The following is a 19,067-nucleotide window of genomic DNA, read 5'->3' as shown; positions in this document are numbered from 1 at the left end:
TGTATTAATATTATAAGCTACGCTGATAATAACTTACCCAGAATCAATGATTTTACAATGTGTTTTGTTAGATGTAAAATATCATATCCAAAATTAAATCCAAACTACATGCTTCGTTTTAAATTCAATCATAATTTTATTTTAATCGATTGTGCTTAGAGTACGAATCAAATGCAATTTAACTAACTATACTAACGTTCTGAGTTATTCTAATAGCCTCCCAAAACAGATGACTTCTATCAATTCAAATGTCACTGTCAAAGTCAAAGTATAATTGACATTTATCAAGTCATTCAGAGTTTCATGATTTAGGAGAAAATAATTATTAAAATAAATGTCTGGAGAAGATTGCGAGTCCTTCGATCGAGGGGATGCTGATGGGCAGAAGCCCGATAAAATGTTTACATTAAAAAAGTGGAACGCAGTGGCAATGTGGAGCTGGGATGTCGAATGCGATACTTGTGCAATTTGCCGCGTTCAAGTCATGGGTGAGTTTGTTTACAATACTAAGATCTATTAATACTATCAATAACTATTGAATTTTATTGCCTTTATTAGTATATCTTACTCCTTACAGTAAAATTCTCGTTCAATAACAAGTAATATAACAAATCCACTGAAGAAAACTCACTGTCAACATTTCATATTTATTTAAATAATACAATGGTAATGTATAAAATTTATAATTTTCTATTCTATAAACACTACTTAAATACATTAAACGTTCTAAAATAAATTTAAATCCAATAATGCTAAATTACAATTTCCTATAATATACACAATTTACTATTTTATGTAGTTAAAATAAAATTAACAATATTATTTTTAGACTTTATTATGCAGAAATACACCAACCCATAGAAGCACTGATAATATATGTTCAGATTAAAAATACAAGAATTCTATAGTGATGGTTAAATAAATAACAATAATGTTATGCATATTATTTGAAAGACATTAAATTATATTATTTTGCATTTCATAACACTGGTTTTCTCACTGGTAATAAATGTTAATAGTGTGTATTAGAGCTTTCGTGGGTTGCTAGTTTTTGCATAAAACGGACTATTTATGTCTCAAAAACAAAATAAATCATGTTCATTCAAAAATCTTGAAATTATTGCTCATGTTAAATTTTTAAAAACCAAATATACGACTACTAAATAAATATATATAATATAATATATACTAAATAAATATAATAATAGATATATATCGAGTATATTCAAAACAATTATTTGTATTCAATCTCCTATGGCCTCATAATTTTAGAGATTCTAACAGATCCTTGTTTATTATTCCTTAAGTTTCATGTGAAAAGAGAATCATATACATAAACAAGTTCTAAAAAATTTAACCAGTAAGTACATCTAAAGAAAATAAGATCATATCTTAATGCAAAACTATTTCAAGACAGAATTTCTTCACAATGAGACAAAAATAGTTGTTGTATTATTTATATAGTAATATGCTAATAGTTCTATATTTTCTTCAAAATTCAGTAATTCACCATATTTTTACTATTAAGAAGTTTACGATATTCTATGACAAGCTTTAGTATTATTAATAATATAAGAATTTCCTGCAACATCTCCTGTAATACACAGATTCCACAATTTCTGTCAGGTTACCTCTATGTTGAATTTTGTTACAATTAGTTCTATGTTTTCTGATGAAGTATTAAGCAGATAGATATTTTTCCAATTAACAATATTTGTTTGATTATGCAGATTTTATACAAAGATCCCTCTTTGTAGTTACTTTGTAGCTAGTTTTAAACCTAGAAAACAGACAAGCATATTATCACGAAAACTACTTATATTACTTTTAGTAAGATTCAAAACTTATGTATTTGGATAGATGCTACCTGTTAGTCATTTATACAGTCACAAAACCAGTGTTGAGAGATCAGATGTATAAAAAAAATAACAATTTAGATCCCAAGGATGGATTGAGCTGGCAATATGATTAGTTTCGCTCAAAAAAATCTGTGATTATAGAAAACTCTTATTCATGAAAATTATATTTATTGATAGGATATTTATAGCCAGGTAAGGTGGATAGAATCTGTCCCCCACGAAATGCCAGTGCCAAATCATGAACACAGATTGACTACTTTTAAGTACTTAATACACTAACACTTTAATAAAGAAATCAATTTTTCTAATATACATAAATAGATAGAAAAATAATGACATTTACCGAAAATAAGTGAATATTGTAAAAAAAATTACTCTTCCTAGGTATATCAACAACTCAACATGGATACTCTGTATGTGTAGTAGACCATTTATTTGTCTTTTTTATTTGAAATAATATTTTAAGAAAAAATACCTTTTTAGTTAATATCCTTCTGGGGGTTTTCATGGTTTACCCAAGAATAAAATCCTGGCCATGCGATGTTCTTTGATTAACATATTAACAGTACTATATAATAAAACTGCTATGATTAAAGCTAATTTAATATGGCCCACTTTTTAACTGTTACTTATTAAATTGTAGATAAGTAGGTAATTACATGTTACCTTTTCAAAATGTAAACTATTCTCATGTTACATTACTCTCTTAAGAATGAATTATGCAATTTTTACTAGTACACATACATAAAATATAGATAATATTTAGCAGCCACTTGGAAGTGGCTTTATATTTACAATAGAACTCATCCGACGAGATCTCGCTTTTCTTCCAGTCATTTTATTTTCAATTTGCTCAAGACTTTTTCCTCGAGTTTCTGGAACACATACCACGACAAAAAATAAACCAACAAAGCAAATACAACCAAACAACCAAAATGTCCCTGCTGGGCCAATGGCCACTAAAATATTATAGAATGTCTTTGTTACTATAAATGTGCATAGCCAATTAAAAGCGGTGCATATTGACGCAGCTCCTCCTCTTATTTTTGCGGGTAAAATTTCACCCATCATTAGCCATGGTATTGGTCCAAAAGCTAAAGAAAAACCGAGTAAATAGACCATGATGCTAGTTAAAGGCAGCCAACCTAATTTAGACACGTCTACGTGTAAATTGTCACGGATGTAAAGAAATGTTCCTAAAATTATTAATGTAACAGTCATGGTTACAGATGATATATACAGTAATATTTTACGACCAGTTCTGTCAATAAGAGCTGTAGCGAGAAATGTCGAAATGAAATTGACCAATCCAACAATGATTGTAGACAAATGTTTATCAACAGAACTCCCAGACATTTGAAATATTTTAGCCGTATAAAATATTACAGCGTTTATACCCGATAATTGTTGAAAAAGCATAAGTCCTAAGCATATAAATATTGCTTTCATATACTTCATGCTCAAAATATCCTTAAATGAAGAGTCATTTTTTACTTCTGCATCGCATAAAGCTATATCACGCATTTCATTGTCAATTTTAGTATTGGCACCTCGAAGCCATTGTAATGCTTTACGCGCTTCTTCAGTTCGACCGCGAGATATGTACCAACGAGGCGTTTCAGGGATCATAAACATAAGTAACAAGAAAGGAATGGGAAGAGCTGATCCTAAGTATGCAAGTTCAAACCAATCAAGATATTTTCCAGCTACGTAACAAATAAGTATACCAATATTTCCAATAGCAGTCGGAAACAGCCCTAAGGTCCCACGGACCTCAGGTTGGATTGTTTCGCCGAGATAGACTGGGAAAGCTAATGATCCGATACCGACACACAGTCCGCATATAGCTCGACCAGCTAATACTAAGTGAACAATTTTAGCTGTGGCTATTAACATCCATCCAATGAAGAAAGGAATTGCTGTCATGAGTATTGTTTTGCGTCGACCGATGTAATCTACCAAAGGTCCTCCTAATATTCCTCCCGCTAATGCAGCTAAAGGCATGAGGCCTCCAACCCAACTTGCCTGAAACAGAACAACGTGATACGGAATGTTAATGTTAGATACATTGTTGCAAGTTGCAAAATAATGATCTTGAACGTGCAATAGCAGTTCTGATGTATAGAATATATCAAAATTGATATTGATATATCATTTTGGGATATATAGACTTCAACATCGGTTGATTGATCAGGAAGAGGTTAGGCACATATGTTTATGTTTTAATTTATCGATAGCGGTGCAGTACATCAACTTCTATAAAGTTTAATCGTTCGCCTTGATCATTATTATACATTAGTGTTCGACCAAAAATCGATTTCTGCCGAAATTGACTATTGCCACAGCCTCGGCGGGCCGAAGCCGAAGTTGAATTTTAGTTCAAGTTTGGCTAAAAGTTTAGGTTGACTATATAAACATCAAATAATTAAAATCTATTTGTATCTTTTAAACTTTTTTCTAAATATCGCCAGTTATAGTATTGGTTTCTTTAAAACTAATTTAACAATCACAAATTGTTTTTTTTTTTCGCGTATTTATTAAAGGTTTAAAAGTGAAACTAAATTACTATATAACTTGTTATTACATGTTACGATTATTTTACTTATCATTAGATCACATTAAGTGAAGCTTGCAACATGCTATTTTGTTCTCAAAAATTTTATTGATTTTATTTTGTTCATAAACGAACTTGTTTTGTTTTGACGCGACTCAGGAGTCGAACGTTATGCTGAAGTTGGCTGATGCTGAAGCCGAAGGTTTTAACAACTGGTAATAGTTTTGAAATTTTAGTAACACCAGTTACTAAAATTTCAATGTGATTCGTGGATCTTAGACAAAAAAAATACAATTCTTAGTACATACTTCTTCTTCAGAAATAGATATTCTTGTACTATTTTCCATTTTCACTAAAGCTGGTGACGTGTAAGCTGACGAAAACCCAATAATCATTGATCCCATCGAAACAGCAACGGCAGCCAGTATCTGAAAACTTATGAATTATTTAATGTCTGTTTCTTCTATATTATGTATGAGGTCTTAATTAAGTATTATCATAATTTTTTATCAGTCTTAACTATCACAAGCGCCCAGGTGTATGCAGAGTTCTTTCGATCGACCCCCCTTTCAAAAGAAAACTATCTATATAATCTATGACTCCTCACTGATGGTCTAAGACTTGACCATCATTGGCTAAACCAAAAAGCAAGGCGCTCGGGATATTTGCCGGCCTGCACCCTGAATTGAAACCGGCCTGATGTTTATCTATTAAATATAACTACTTATATTTAACATTTCGTCGTTGCGCCTGCAAAAGCGGCTATGTGTTTTTTTTCGTATTTTTAGATTGTTATGCCGTTATAATCGTTATTTCAATACGCTCGTACTGTGAAAACAGTTTTGTGATAACCTCAATAATTTAAAAGTTTTAAAATTTAGCTATGTGACGTTCATACATCGAAAGCTACATAATTTGAAATAACGATTAAAACGGCATAAAAAACTAAAAATAAGAAAAAAACACAGCGACTTTTGCAGGCGCAACGACGATTTATAGTTTAGATCCCAGTTAGTGAATTCGTAGAATGGCGATATTTTATTAGCAATTACGCCTTTAACTTAGTGACGTCAAAACTTTAATAAATAATAATAATATTCCGTAATGTTAATGAACGACTGATAAAAGTCTTAATTGCTTGGTCACTGTAAAGAAAAGGCTATTTATATTTTATTTTTAAATAAAGAACAAAATATTTGTCTAATCAAATATAAATAAATTAATTTACTTCGTTAATTATTACATCATATTCGCAAAGTATTCATCAATATATATATGGCGATTAACTATTTGTTGTACGCGAGTTTATACAAGCGATAATCTTCAATCCGTTAGTCACGTGCTTATTTTCAAACAGGCCAAAAATTATTAACCGCCCGGCAGTCGTTTATTAATCGAATAATTTCTTATGGTTCCATAGTCACCGTAATATACAAATTCGCTTCCTCGATTTAGCTTACATAAAATCGTAATACTTGTTACAAAGTTCATTCAGTTTGAAGTTACAATAATTACACATGTTAATATTCCGTTTATTTTTATTGTCATACATAATCAATAATTGTATACACATATATATATAAATTCTACCACATGTGTATTCCACCAGCCCGCATTGGAGCAGCTTGGTGGAATATGCACAAAACCTTCTCCTCAAAAGGGAGAGGAGGCCTTAGCCCAGCAGTGGGAAATTTACAGGCTGTTGATGTAATACACATATACAATTATACATACATGCCTACATAGGTGTGTTGGTACATAGATGTATCCTTTTAAGTCACAGAACAGGCTATTTGACAATGCGAAAAATAAAGTGTCAATTATTGTAATCAATATATATTATGAGTTTAAAAATGGTTATTTATTAATTTATTCAAAAATCCATAAATAAAAATACATTTTTTTAAACGTTTGTTACGTGACACAAAACGTTCCTGATTGGTCGGGTTTACTGGGTTCCTTAAGCTCTACTAAATTTTATAAAAAATGGATTTTAAAAACCAGTCAAATAACCTATTCTAATAAAGAAGGTTGTGGCTGATAATTATTTTTACTTTATTATTAGTCCCTAAACAAATAGGTTTTTGTTTTTTTAATTTTTTTTTTCTGATTAATTTCGATTTTCTTTTTCTGAACCAGTGCTTATCCAATTCTCGTTAAAACAGCTAGGAATAAGTACTGATTTATGAGTGAACAGCAGTGTAACTTCAGCGCGGAAATTTTGACTTTATCACAGAATCATATATAATATAAAAAAAAAAATCTATATCAGATCAAATTATTATACTTAGAACGTAGACGCAGATACATATAATGTGAATTGGAATACAGTTATTTAAATAATATTCTCAAATTTGTAACTAACAGCACAATATAAAAAATAATACAGTAGGACGACGCCTTTGTTCTCTTGGAAAATGCTAACAACTTCTAGACGGCGTTAGGATGCCAGGGTTGTCACAAGTAAACAATATTTATAAAATGTTTATTATTGCAAATCAACATCGTCAGCAATATTATAATTAAAACAATATTATAATTGAATATAACAATGATAACAATTTCGAATCAAAAAATCGATGTGATTTGTATCATCTCATCGGTACAATATGGCGTCTGGTTTATGACGTAATTATCACTGGCTAATATACTGATATAATATAGTAATATAAATCAGCATGTACATTACGGAATACACCCTACATTTTTGATACAAAGTGAAAAAATAAAAAAACAGACACGCGTTAGCCCTGAAGGATGTGTCCCGAACTACTAACATTGTTTTGTTTGCAGTTCGGGCTCGGCATTCCCGCCTCTCGCCCCTCACACCACGCACGATTGCCCTGTCTAAACGTCTTCGTTGGACGACTGTATGGTTTTTTAGACTGTGCTAACAGAGCGCAACAACGTCGAAAAAATCACATATCTGCACAAAAAATCACAAAAACACTCTAAAAATTGTAAGAACGCAAGTCGTCTTTTTGTGACATTTGATTATTAGCATATACCATATACCTAGCATATAGTATACTAGCATATAATATATACCTAAATGTTCTTTTATATAGTATCATAGTTAATTTTATCCTTTATTTTACAAAATAATATTATATATTCCATTAATTTATTTTACCCATCGAGGGGATAAAATTAGGATGTAGGTAAAGTTTTATAAATTTTGAACGAGTAAAGCCGCAGGTTCAGCCAGTATATTTGCATATTCTGAAAAAATGGGAATGTAATGATTTATGTTTACGCTGAGTGTATTCAGGATGACGTGATTGCTGGGAGGTGTGTACGAACCGCCTACGATCAATTTAAGCAATCATCAACAATCATTGTCTCCACTTACACGAGAGCCATTATTTAATCACATCTTGTGATCGATATTATTATCATTTTGTGTATGTGTTACTATAAAAGATCGATTATGAATGGTAAATGTCCATAAAACTTTGGGATTCGAACTTTTACCATCATCCACTTGGTAAATCTTAGGATTTACATGTAAGTAGGTTAGGTTGGAATGGTAAAAGTCCGAAAAAGTCGTCCCTTTATAATAAATACTTACATTTATCAACTCATGTCGGTAAATCTTAGGTTTTACTGGAAAATCTTAAGATTTACCTTAGTTCGAGCTTTTACAGTAACATATGCATTTATTTTAAAGGTTATTTGTGCATTATGTCAAATTGATTGCCTCGTGGTCGTTACATATACAATATATCTACATGCAATTTATTTCATTAAATAATCTTTAAAAATTCGTCAACTACATGCAATCTGAAAAGAAATATTGATACAATTTGATACACATTTTTTTTGTTTACGAATTGCGAAAGGATTTTTCGATGTTTTATTGGTCTTATAATTTTAAGATATATTGTTCAAATTATAAAATGTGAACTGTACGTACCTGTGAAAAGGTGTATTTCGGTTTTTCATAATCACTACCACTCACAACTATACTATAGTGCGTGTCCGCTCTCATTAACATTTTCATTGTTGTTTCTTGTTATTATATATCGTTGAAAAAAAAAATTGACTAAATACTTTTTGTATACATCAATTCTAATGTTAAACGTGCATGGAGCATCGAAGAAATGAGCACTGCTCGCGCGTTCTTAGGGATTTATATGAGAACAAATTGATTGACAAAACTGATTGGCTTTCGAGGTTGCGTTACTCAAAAGGTTTCCACCTTAACATCGCATATTATTTAGCTATATTATTTTATTACATACATATATACTTATAGTACGTAAAAAATCTTACTGAAATTTTTGTTCTCTAAAATTACAGTACATACAATATTCACTTGAGACATAAAATCTTATATTGATTTGATAATTGATATTATTGAATGTCTTATGTCTATGTATAAAATAATGTTTTTAACATGAAAATTACTGAACGTATCGGTATAAGACTATGACTGATAAACTCAGAGTCGTTTGTAGATTGTAAGCTTTTCTTTTGATTTCCGTTGATCTTTCGCCCCCGTTTTTTTAATGCCTAGTGGAACGGGCGGGTTATAATAATGAAAAATATGCAAATTCGTGTATGTTTTTTTTTAATATATTTAATGCGACAATCATGGCAACACCTTATAAACCTACAACTAAGAACTTATGAAACGTTGGTAATATTATTATCTATCTTTGCTAAATTTTGTGACCAAAACCAAAAATAATTCACATAGTCTTATGTAAAAAAAAGGTTTTTTATTTTATATTTCTAGCCATTCCTGTTCTTGGGCCCTATTATATTAAATCGATAACTAATAATTTTAAAACAATCAAACAAGACACGTAATTACAATCCTAGTGTTTCGCTGAACTTTGGATAACAATTGTAAAATAATATAGGATTGTTATTGTTAAAAGAAATTTTAATTATTTTAATATTATTTATTGGTTTGGCTTGGTAAATTTTCCACCAACCCGCACTTAAGCAGCGTGATGGAATAAACTCCAAATTTACTCCCAGCCCAGCAATGGGACATTAAAAGACAGTTACCTGTAACATATATTCGAAATACAACCGACAAGATTGTTTAATTTTTTTGGCTAACTTAATAATATGTGTTATCTGTACAAACAGTCTTGGTTTTTGGGGGCCGATGTGATCAAGTCTTAGACCATTCGATTTTGTGCACCCGAGCGCCTGCTGTGCTTAAGACGGGACTGTATACAAGTCTACTGTATTATTATGCCCTTTTGTAATTAAACACTACAGAAAACAGGCTACTCTGACTTGTAATAGAGAACAAGATGCAGTAAATATGTATTTAGAAAATTGATTCTCGGGATGACGTTGTAATCGTAACGGTCATTACAGAAATTAACGCATATGTTGTTTGTATAGAGTAACGGGCTGCCGGTAAACACAATTTATGGACGCAATGAATGTTTTTAACATAAACAATTGACACATCTGATTATAATAGTTTCTTCACACGGCGGCTTCTTATTTTTACAGCGCACATAAAAACCTTATTTGATTTGAAATATACTTTATTGTACACCACAAACAACACGAAACACACAGAAAAAAAAAGTAAAACAAAATTATTAAATACAAAAACGAAAAAATAAAAAATTAATGTTGATTACGAGTGTTGTACAATGGGCGGACTTATGGCTAATTAGCCATCTCTTCCAGACAACCCAATCTGAGAGAGAATTTTTAAAACCATCGGCGTAGGCGGTGCAGTCATAAACTTACATACAAATATTTACACACTAATACTTATACTTACTACATATATACATATGTATATATAATATACAGGGTGTCCCGGAATGCGACGTCAAACCGGTACAGTTGGGTTAAAATTTTAGACTACTAGCTACAGGAGCATTACTCAGGGTTACAAAAAAATAAAAAAATAAAAATAAAGTGAAAATTTGTAGAAACGGGAAGTGAATATGCATCACAGGCTGTTTATTTTTCGTTTTTTTTTAAAAGGTCATAATTTTTAAAATACATGACATTTTTTTTTGGATTTTTCTGATAAATGTTATGACCTGGCCTATCACCCGGTACTGGCTTGACGTCGCATTCCGGGACACCTGTATATCTCTATTATACACTAATACATATTTAAGATACTAAAATGTTATATAAAGGAAATTTATTAAAGTCGTCTAATGATTTGATTAATATACTGTTATTAATAATATATATACATATAAACAAATATATGATATTATATGTATATTATTTATTATTCTAAATGTCTCGTCATGAAAAAAGTTGTCAACCAAACTCCTGAAAACTTAGAAAAGCTTTGAGTTCCTGTCAAAGATGGCGCTAGGAGCGCTATAGTGCTCGCTGAGACTTAGTGATACAATTTTTCGATAGATGGCGCTCAACTCCATTTAGAACAGAATACTTTAATATACGAAACGGCATTGGCGATTGCATTGATCCCGGCTTCATTAGTATGCCGTACTGCAGCTGCCGACTGATTGAAGCGCTTTTTTAAAACTTTCTTTCTCCTAATAGGCCGATAAAATGTAATAAGGTAATTTGTATCTGCGAAAGATTTTAAATGCTAGTTCATTCCTTTTTTTTTTCGAATTAGTCTTCTATTACCTACTAACAAATATGCTAAATTTTAAATCTATAGATTCTGTGCTTTTCTAGGAGACAAATTAGTAGCAGACTTTTGTTATGTTTTTCTGTAGTTAGTTTTTGTGTTACTGCCTTTAGCCATTAAAACGACCTATCCGACACCTTTATCAGCCACACACACACACACATCACATGTTATTCGCTAATTGTTTTACTGATAAACATTTTTCTTACTAATATAATCATTAAATATTATCAGACATACTTCAAGGAAGTAAGTCATGTCAAAATAAAGTTGATCTAAAATATACATAATATTATAATTAATTAAAAATGTACGCTAAGTGCGTCCATTGACATCATCGACTTTTTTATTTTATACAGTATGGGACCGTTCAAGGAGATCCAAACATTAAAATTTTTGCTCCATTGAATTGTTCTAGTTCTATATATAAAGAAGTAAAACCACGTGATTAATTATTCTAGTATAACATTTTTCATATTATATTTCTTTTGCCGGTTCACCTTAAGTCTGCAGTCTGAAGTGTTTCGTTTGTGTTCACGTGAACCTATGTTTATGCTTCTCTATATTAAATAGGGGTTTTTTGTCATTGACTTTAATTAAGATCTAGTAATTAATCTTCATTATGTCCAAATAAAACTGATTCAAAATATTAATTAACAAAAAAAAACCGTCGGCAGACATTTTGTTTCATGTACTTATTTTAAACCGTCTCGGAAACTCGTTGAGTTTTCTGGATAGGTTTAGACGATTTTGCAGTTAGGGAACACAAAGTGATTTCTCATTTATTATTATAGATTTATGAAATCGCCTACAAATAGTATCGTTACTCGTTATTTTAATATTAGTTAAATACTTGTACTTAAATGATTCATAAATAAACTTAAGACTTAAGATATTACTGGTTAATATTAGAATCTGTTTTCAAAAATACTACTCAAGATATTTTGGTTGTAAAGGATAAGAAAGGTTAGGGCTATTTTAATAAAAAGATGTTTTAAAAAACATTAGTTAGTTTTGTATTTTATTTTAAAATAAATATGGCCTCCGTAATATACGAAAACGCACTAAAGTGAATTCTTAAGCTAAGAATTTACTACATAGTAATATCGTAGTTTACTTTCTACATCACAAAAATATGTATTATTTATAATTTGGTTTTAAATATATCTTGTCATGATCAACGTTAATGTATTAGCTACAGATCATTTGCTACAAAAATAATTTATATAACTAGACTAACCTATTGCGTTAATGAGTAAACATAATTATGTACCTTAAAAAGTACTGGGCCGATTGAATATAAATAATTATATTATTTTATAATTATTATCTTCTAAACGCTAGTTTACTTGTAAATATAAAAGGAACTATCTCTTACTTACACAATGCTCATATTTACAAACTACACGTATTGAATAAAATCCAAATCAGTCTTTCAACATTGATTCGAACAACAATTTCAATCAGTCAACGAAATATCACGTTACCAGTTCATTCAGCCACACAAATCAACCCCCCCTTTTGCATCTACTAATATTATCTATATAGCGGACAACACAGACACTCTCTGCACTCAGGAATGTATGACGCGTTTATAGACGCTGTTTTTTACTATGAATAATTTATAAATTAACAACCATTTTGATTTGACTTGTTGCTGTTCAAATTACGTACTCTTCTTGAACCACCAGTAAGTTTCTTCTCGATCTCTTCCAAACTCTTACCCCGAGTCTCGGGTACGAAGAAAATGACGAAAAATAATCCAATCACACACAATACGGCAAATAACCAGACTGTGCCGTACATGTTGATTGCGGCTATAATGTTGTGGAAGGATTTAGTCACGATAAATGTGCATGTCCAGTTGAAGCCAGTTGCCATTGAAGCAGCTGTACCGCGTATTCTTGATGGTAAGATTTCTCCCAACATCAACCATGGAATGGGACCGAAACCGATGGAGAATCCCAAGACATAGATTACAAGACAAGCCAGAGGTAACCACCCGTAGCTACTGACATCTGTTCCAACTTCTCTTACATAAAAGTATGATCCCAGAGCTACTAAGGTGACGATCATTGATACAGATGAAATGTAGAGTAGCATTTTTCTGCCGAGACGATCGATAATGGCCGTCGCGATGAACGTTGATATGAAGTTTACAATACCTATAATGATACTGCATAAGTTTTCATCGAGACTGCTACCGGCCATTTGAAATATTGTCGATGCGTAGAAAATGACTGCATTGATTCCACTTAATTGTTGAAACAGCATCAAACCAAGAGAAATTAAAACGGCCGGAAGGTATTTTCTTGAAAATAGCTGTCCGAAAGCGTTACCAGTGGACGTAAGATCAGATTCAGCTTGAGAACGCGTCAAATCTCTCATTTCCTTATCGATATTTATATTCTTTCCTCTCAACCATTGCAGGGCTTTTCTTGCATCTTCCGCTCGCCCTTTTGTGACATACCATCTCGGGGTCTCAGGAGTTAAAATCATCAATAAAAAGAATGGAACTGGTAAAGCAGCGCCAAGGAATGCTAGATGTGACCAATTTAAGTATGTTCCAGCAAAAAATGCTAGAAGTATACCTGTATTACCAAAAGCGGTAGGTAAAAGTCCTAAAGCTCCGCGGACTTCCGGTTGAATTGTTTCGCCGAGATAGACAGGGAATGCAAGACTTCCTATGCCAACGCATACACCACAAAGAGCTCTTCCAGCTAATACCATATAAACGTTCATGGCATTCGCAATAAGCATCCAACCCAAGAAGAATGGCAATGCCGTACACATAATCGTCAATCGTCTTCCTATGTATTCAATCAGGGGACCGCCAGCAATGCCGCCCACCAGTGCAGCCAGCGGCATTAGTCCTCCAATCCAACTATTCTGTAAACAAAATTAAATATTATTATTTTCATTAATCTAAAAGAGTTCACAGGTATTTTTATTGAAAAAATCATTAAATCAACGTTAATATTTAATTGTTAATTTACCTCTTCATTTGTAATAGTGAGTGTCCTGTTCATACTAGGAAGTGCTGGTGAAGTGTAGCCAGATGAGAAGCCCACAATTAGAGAGCCCATTGATACAGCAAATGCTGCGAAAATCTGTAACAATAACGTAAAAATAATAATAATTAATCTTCATAAAAAATATAAATACTATTTTAAACAAACGCATCACCTCAAATATTTCATTTTTCGACATTATTTATATATACTTGATACTATTATATATTTAATTCTCTTTCCGGAACAAAACGTAGCAACGTTAACTTAAACCGGAAAGTTCTGAAGTTCAGTGGGCGATTCGAACTTTTATAAAGGCTTACACGGCGTGTACATAAGTATTTTTATGTCCGTAGCTTAACCTATCCCTAGTTATACAAACATTATTGTACCTACATCGAGTTACAAGAGTTTCTCCGCCCACATTCCTTTAGGAAATATTTTAACTAGAAAATTAAAAGCTTGATAACTAAATGAGGATTATTGAAGTAGTAAATAAATGCATTGAGCATTTTTTATATTACTTGTCTTTTCAAAATGGAAATAATTATTATTTTAGAAATGTGGATATTTGTGTTTTGTTAAACTATACCAAAATTAATGTCTCAATAAAGAAACTAACCTGGGTCCATAGGTAGAGTCGCTGCGTTGTTGGTCCATAGGGTTGGGTGTCTCCATTGATTGTGTAATCAGTTTTAACTCTATTACTCTCTGTACTTAGTTGTTTCACAAAAGGTATAGAATTGCGTAAATTTTCTTCCTTAGCGCTTTTAATTTCCATCTCCATTTTATATTTGAATTCGTTCCCTAGACTGATTTGGCGAAGCTGTTGGAAATGACGACGTGTTTTTTCGAAAGAATCTTGTTCGTCCTCACTACTGCTTTCCGTTGATACAATCTCTGGAATAGTGGCGTAGTTAGGAACAAGTGTCCCTTGAGAGCCGCAGGACGTTGCTAGAGATGTGCAAGTCGTAGATGCAGAAAGCGTGGGCTTTGATGGAACTCTTGCGTATTTCGGGCCGCGGGAACGATACAATCGTTCCTCGTCCTGCTGCCCACGACGGCTTTGTTCGCTGGCTCCCTGTAACAAAACAATTAATCCAATTTTAATATTAAGAACATACGATACTCGTCTAATAATATAAATAATAATTGGATCGCCTGCAAATTTATTAGAACTCACTTATACAACTCGGTCAATAACAAATGGTCAAATAAGTTCACTAAACATTCGATACTGAATAAAACATCCGCAAACAAGTCCCATTTATTATAACCCATTATCTTATGTACGTAAGACAGTCATAACGATAAGAATTGTAACCCTAAGGAGTCTGGGGTCAGATAGAGAAAACATTGCTTATTGACCACTTAAAGTGTCCATATGACTAAAGCATGTTCTCGATAACCTAATGATACATTTCGAGAAAAATTTAACTCCATCGCCTTGTTATAGACACGACGACATCGAAAACTATAACTTCATTCATAATATTAGCTCAACTGACAATGGTCAATTCAAATAAAACTCTCTCGATGTGGTTCGTATTGTTATATTTTATTCGTTCGATTGTTGATGTTATCGGATAGTTGTCGTACCATTATAATGAGGTTCGCCTTTAACGTCCGTATAAACAACGTTCAAGAAAGTGTTTTTTAATTTATGAAATGTCCATACCGTACATATGAGACGAGATATGTTTAAATTTTTTAATCGCAGTATTATTTTTAGGTTGTTGATCTCTACTGACATGTAAAGATCAACAATCTTATTACCTGTAAATCATGATCAAAAGTGTTATAATTATTATTGGCCACTGTTCCGTATTCGTTTAATAGTTCACCTTAAAAAAATCAACCATAATTTTCAATACATAATATGCCACAGATAAAAAAAATAAAGGATGCCAAATGAGTATTTGCCTAATGTCATTTCAATAAAGAGGTCACATATCTATCATGTATTTATTTATTTGGGAAACAATTGTTTAATATGCATACAATATTAGTGATTGTTTAATTAGTGCATTATTTACTTAACACATTAAACGCTCTGGTTCATTTGTTTATTTATTTTACATTTTTCTAGATCTTTTACGTAATTATAGTTTATGAGGAATAAGAATAATTGTCTCCTTATCGATATTAAACCTTCACTTGTAAGGGTCAAGAAAAGTAACACGTGCGTACTGCCTAGTCCGCATCACACAATAAATACCTACATTCAAGAGATTCAAGGAGTTTTTACTGTGCATTTAATTTTATTAATCTTTTTTATACATAAATGCTACACAATGCATAATTTGTTTTATACAATACATATGTTACGTTTTTTTTCTCAAATAGCTTTTCTAATAATATCAATGGCTGCCCTTGATCTTGTTATATATCAGTATCGTAGGGTAGGACCGAGGACGCCATGCCTTGACCATAACCGTGCAGCGGGACCGTTTTATGGTCTAGTTTTGTTCCATTAGACGGAGTAAGTTTATTTTTAACACACTTATATAAGGAAAGTCCGACATATTAATTATCTCTTTTATATCATAACATAACATAAACATAATCTTTTAAATCGCTGATTATTTATTCAGTGGCGTATACAATTTTATTATAAACATTTTTTGCTTTAAATTTTACTCTTATAGAGACAGTAATAATATAAAAGGAATTAACTTAGTTCCAAATTAGCGTCTGTAAAATCCAATATACATAAATAGCTATTTCTCTGTGCCGTATGCATTTCTGGAACGAAAAATTCTCTCATATACCAACAACGTAGAACTGTTGGCGCGCCAGTCATATGGAATTAAATTTTGCAATGCATGCTAGGCATTTGAGAATTGGATATAAAGTTAAATAAATAATTTTTGCATTTTGAAAAATTTATTACATTACTTATTTACTAATAGGATATATACATAATATATTCTTTATTACACTTAGGGCTGTCTGGCAGAGCAACAACTAATGCCATCTAGCGAAATCCTTGTGAAACAAATGATTCTGGTTGGTTTACTACGATATATCGAGTCTTTGTTAAATGTGTGTGTTTCCGCAAGATAGCGCCACTATTTAATTTTATATGTTAAGTTAAAATAACTTAGATTTCAGTATTAAGCGTACTTTGTAATTTAATTCAATCAGCCTAAAAATATGTTTTTTTTTAATTTGATGATCCTCATTACAATGTGCTTATATCAAATTTAATTATAATAACTTCAAGTATTTTAGCGCTTTTTTTTGTAAATTAAATTGCAACAGGTCTCAAAAAAAAGAGTCGGTGTGTGACTGGACTTAAGTTTTAATGAATGCCGACCTTACAAGGTCGTTACAGCTATGACATTCTATTATCCGTATAAATCGGCAAAGTTATTCCTAATTAATTATACTTCTTAATAGTATATAAAATTCAATATTATAAATGTCAAAAGCGATTTGACGAAATTTGACAAACATTTTTCTTTCTATTTCCCGCCATTCATAACAAAAACTAAAAAAAATAAAACTATTTTCGATATTATTTTATTAATGCAGAGATATAGAATTGCAACATTAACAGCGAATTTAACATCCTTATTCAGTATTGATTTAATGTATATTGTTGATGATAATGGTTGCCGGGCAACGGCTTTAAACGTTCGCCGCAGTTCTGACCGGCACACCACCGTAAATACCGCACATTAATTTCCAGAGCTTTCTGGAAACTACTACAAATTTTTCATATAATTATACTTCTGAAAATATTTTTCCATATAAGACCAGATGTTATTGATTCAAAAATAAAATGTACTTCATAATATATTTTTTTAATTATTCATATAAAATATACTGCGAATGATTTGCGATCGGACGCTTTATAGAAATATACACTTACCATTTCGGTGGAGAGCTGCTTGAGATATCCCATTATTTTCCCCATTGGGTTGGGGTTATTCTTATTGAAGCTCATCTTGATCAAGTGCTTATATCAAAACACTTTAAAGTCAATTTGTGAAATAAACGTTTTTTACGTCACAAGTCCGTTAACTTCACTTATTAAAGTCACATACACATACCACTAAGTTCATTAATTTGATTCAAGTCGTTTCGTTACTGGCTTCTTGCGAGCATACGAGAACGTCTATTAGGTTCGATTTGACACAGTTAACGAACCACCAGAAAATAACGCGAGTTTGTTGTGCTCGTACACTTTATTCGATAAAGTAATCGCAATCATTTAAAATAAATGTATTTCGCGCCACAATTTTGCAAGGTTGAACAACATTCAGTTTTTTTTTTCAAAGTTGAACAACTACAAACGTAAATGTTGGCAGCGCGTACCGTATTCTTTAGAACTCAAGTTATCTATTGAAACTTGCAGATGGCAGCGCAGAGTTTTATAGAAGGTTGGCAACGCTCGGTGCGACTGCCGCCTCCCCCGTCCCGCTCGCGCCCCCTTCGCCCCCCTTATCGTTATATTGCTTTTCCATGTGGGTGAACCTTTTTCAGTGTGAGTGCACACACACGAAAACTATCAAGACTGCACCTGAATTGAATGTTTTATATATTCAGTTCTGTTAACAGTTCAACTATAGTTCGGTTTTGGGGATCTTTCATATAGCGCGTGATTGTGCATTTAATATTTATGAATAATTTATTAATATAAATTGACTCTATCGTTGAATACTATCACGCAATTTGTTATTTTATCATATAATTTAATCCAAATTATATACATAGGTAATAAATGGGAATTATAAATAATAACAGGACACTAGTTATAATATTTAAGTGCATTACATAAGGAAAAGCAACTCGTGTTTAACTGAAGTAGTCTTAATAACAACATAGTTATGTTAGCGCTATGTATTAAAATTAAGAACTATTTAAAGTACAGCTCAGATAATTTCTATTCGATATTACATAAATAATATAATAGATATAAATAGATAGAACATTTTTGTTATTACTATTTCCTATTATTTATTCTTTTAATAAAAATGTATTATCCTGACTCGATAACCTTGCCTGGCCTTCAGTATAGTATACGGCAGATC

At 31.7% G+C, this 19,067-nt stretch overlaps 3 protein-coding genes across 4 annotated transcripts in view; 1 reads left to right on the top strand and 2 right to left on the bottom strand.

Annotated features, from left to right (window-relative positions):
- Window positions 1-268: 268 nt before the first annotated feature.
- LOC113398288 (RING-box protein 2-like) overlaps window positions 269-19,067 on the top strand; it is a 35,556-nt gene continuing 16,757 nt past the window's right edge. The window contains exon 1 of the mRNA XM_026636954.2: window positions 269-488. Coding sequence (XP_026492739.1) covers window positions 335-488 — 154 coding nt within the window. The 5' untranslated portion in view covers window positions 269-334. The remainder of the gene's footprint in view (window positions 489-19,067) is intronic.
- Window positions 1,980-8,511, bottom strand: LOC113398287 (facilitated trehalose transporter Tret1-like). The gene is made up of 3 exons (XM_026636953.2): window positions 8,330-8,511; window positions 4,722-4,841; window positions 1,980-3,884 (listed from the first exon to the last, which is right to left on the bottom strand). Exons 1-3 carry the CDS (start codon window positions 8,414-8,416, stop codon window positions 2,622-2,624), a joined length of 1,470 nt encoding a protein of 489 aa, XP_026492738.1. The 5' UTR covers window positions 8,417-8,511; the 3' UTR covers window positions 1,980-2,621.
- On the bottom strand, window positions 12,636-18,387 carry LOC113398285 (facilitated trehalose transporter Tret1-like). 2 transcript variants are annotated; one of them, XM_026636951.2, is made up of 4 exons: window positions 17,906-18,387; window positions 14,651-15,109; window positions 14,014-14,127; window positions 12,636-13,906 (listed from the first exon to the last, which is right to left on the bottom strand). In XM_026636951.2, the coding sequence occupies exons 1-4, from the start codon at window positions 17,978-17,980 to the stop codon at window positions 12,647-12,649; spliced, it is 1,908 nt and encodes a 635-aa protein (XP_026492736.2). In that variant the 5' UTR covers window positions 17,981-18,387; the 3' UTR covers window positions 12,636-12,646. The 2 variants fall into 2 exon arrangements, with proteins under 2 accessions (XP_026492736.2, XP_026492737.2); XM_026636952.2 differs by lacking the exon at window positions 17,906-18,387 and adding an exon at window positions 15,212-15,324.

The sequence above is a fragment of the Vanessa tameamea genome, chromosome 2 (genome assembly GCF_037043105.1).
Source record: "Vanessa tameamea isolate UH-Manoa-2023 chromosome 2, ilVanTame1 primary haplotype, whole genome shotgun sequence".
Taxonomy (NCBI): Eukaryota; Metazoa; Arthropoda; class Insecta; order Lepidoptera; family Nymphalidae; genus Vanessa; species Vanessa tameamea.
This window is presented reverse-complemented; position numbering and strand designations above follow the sequence as displayed.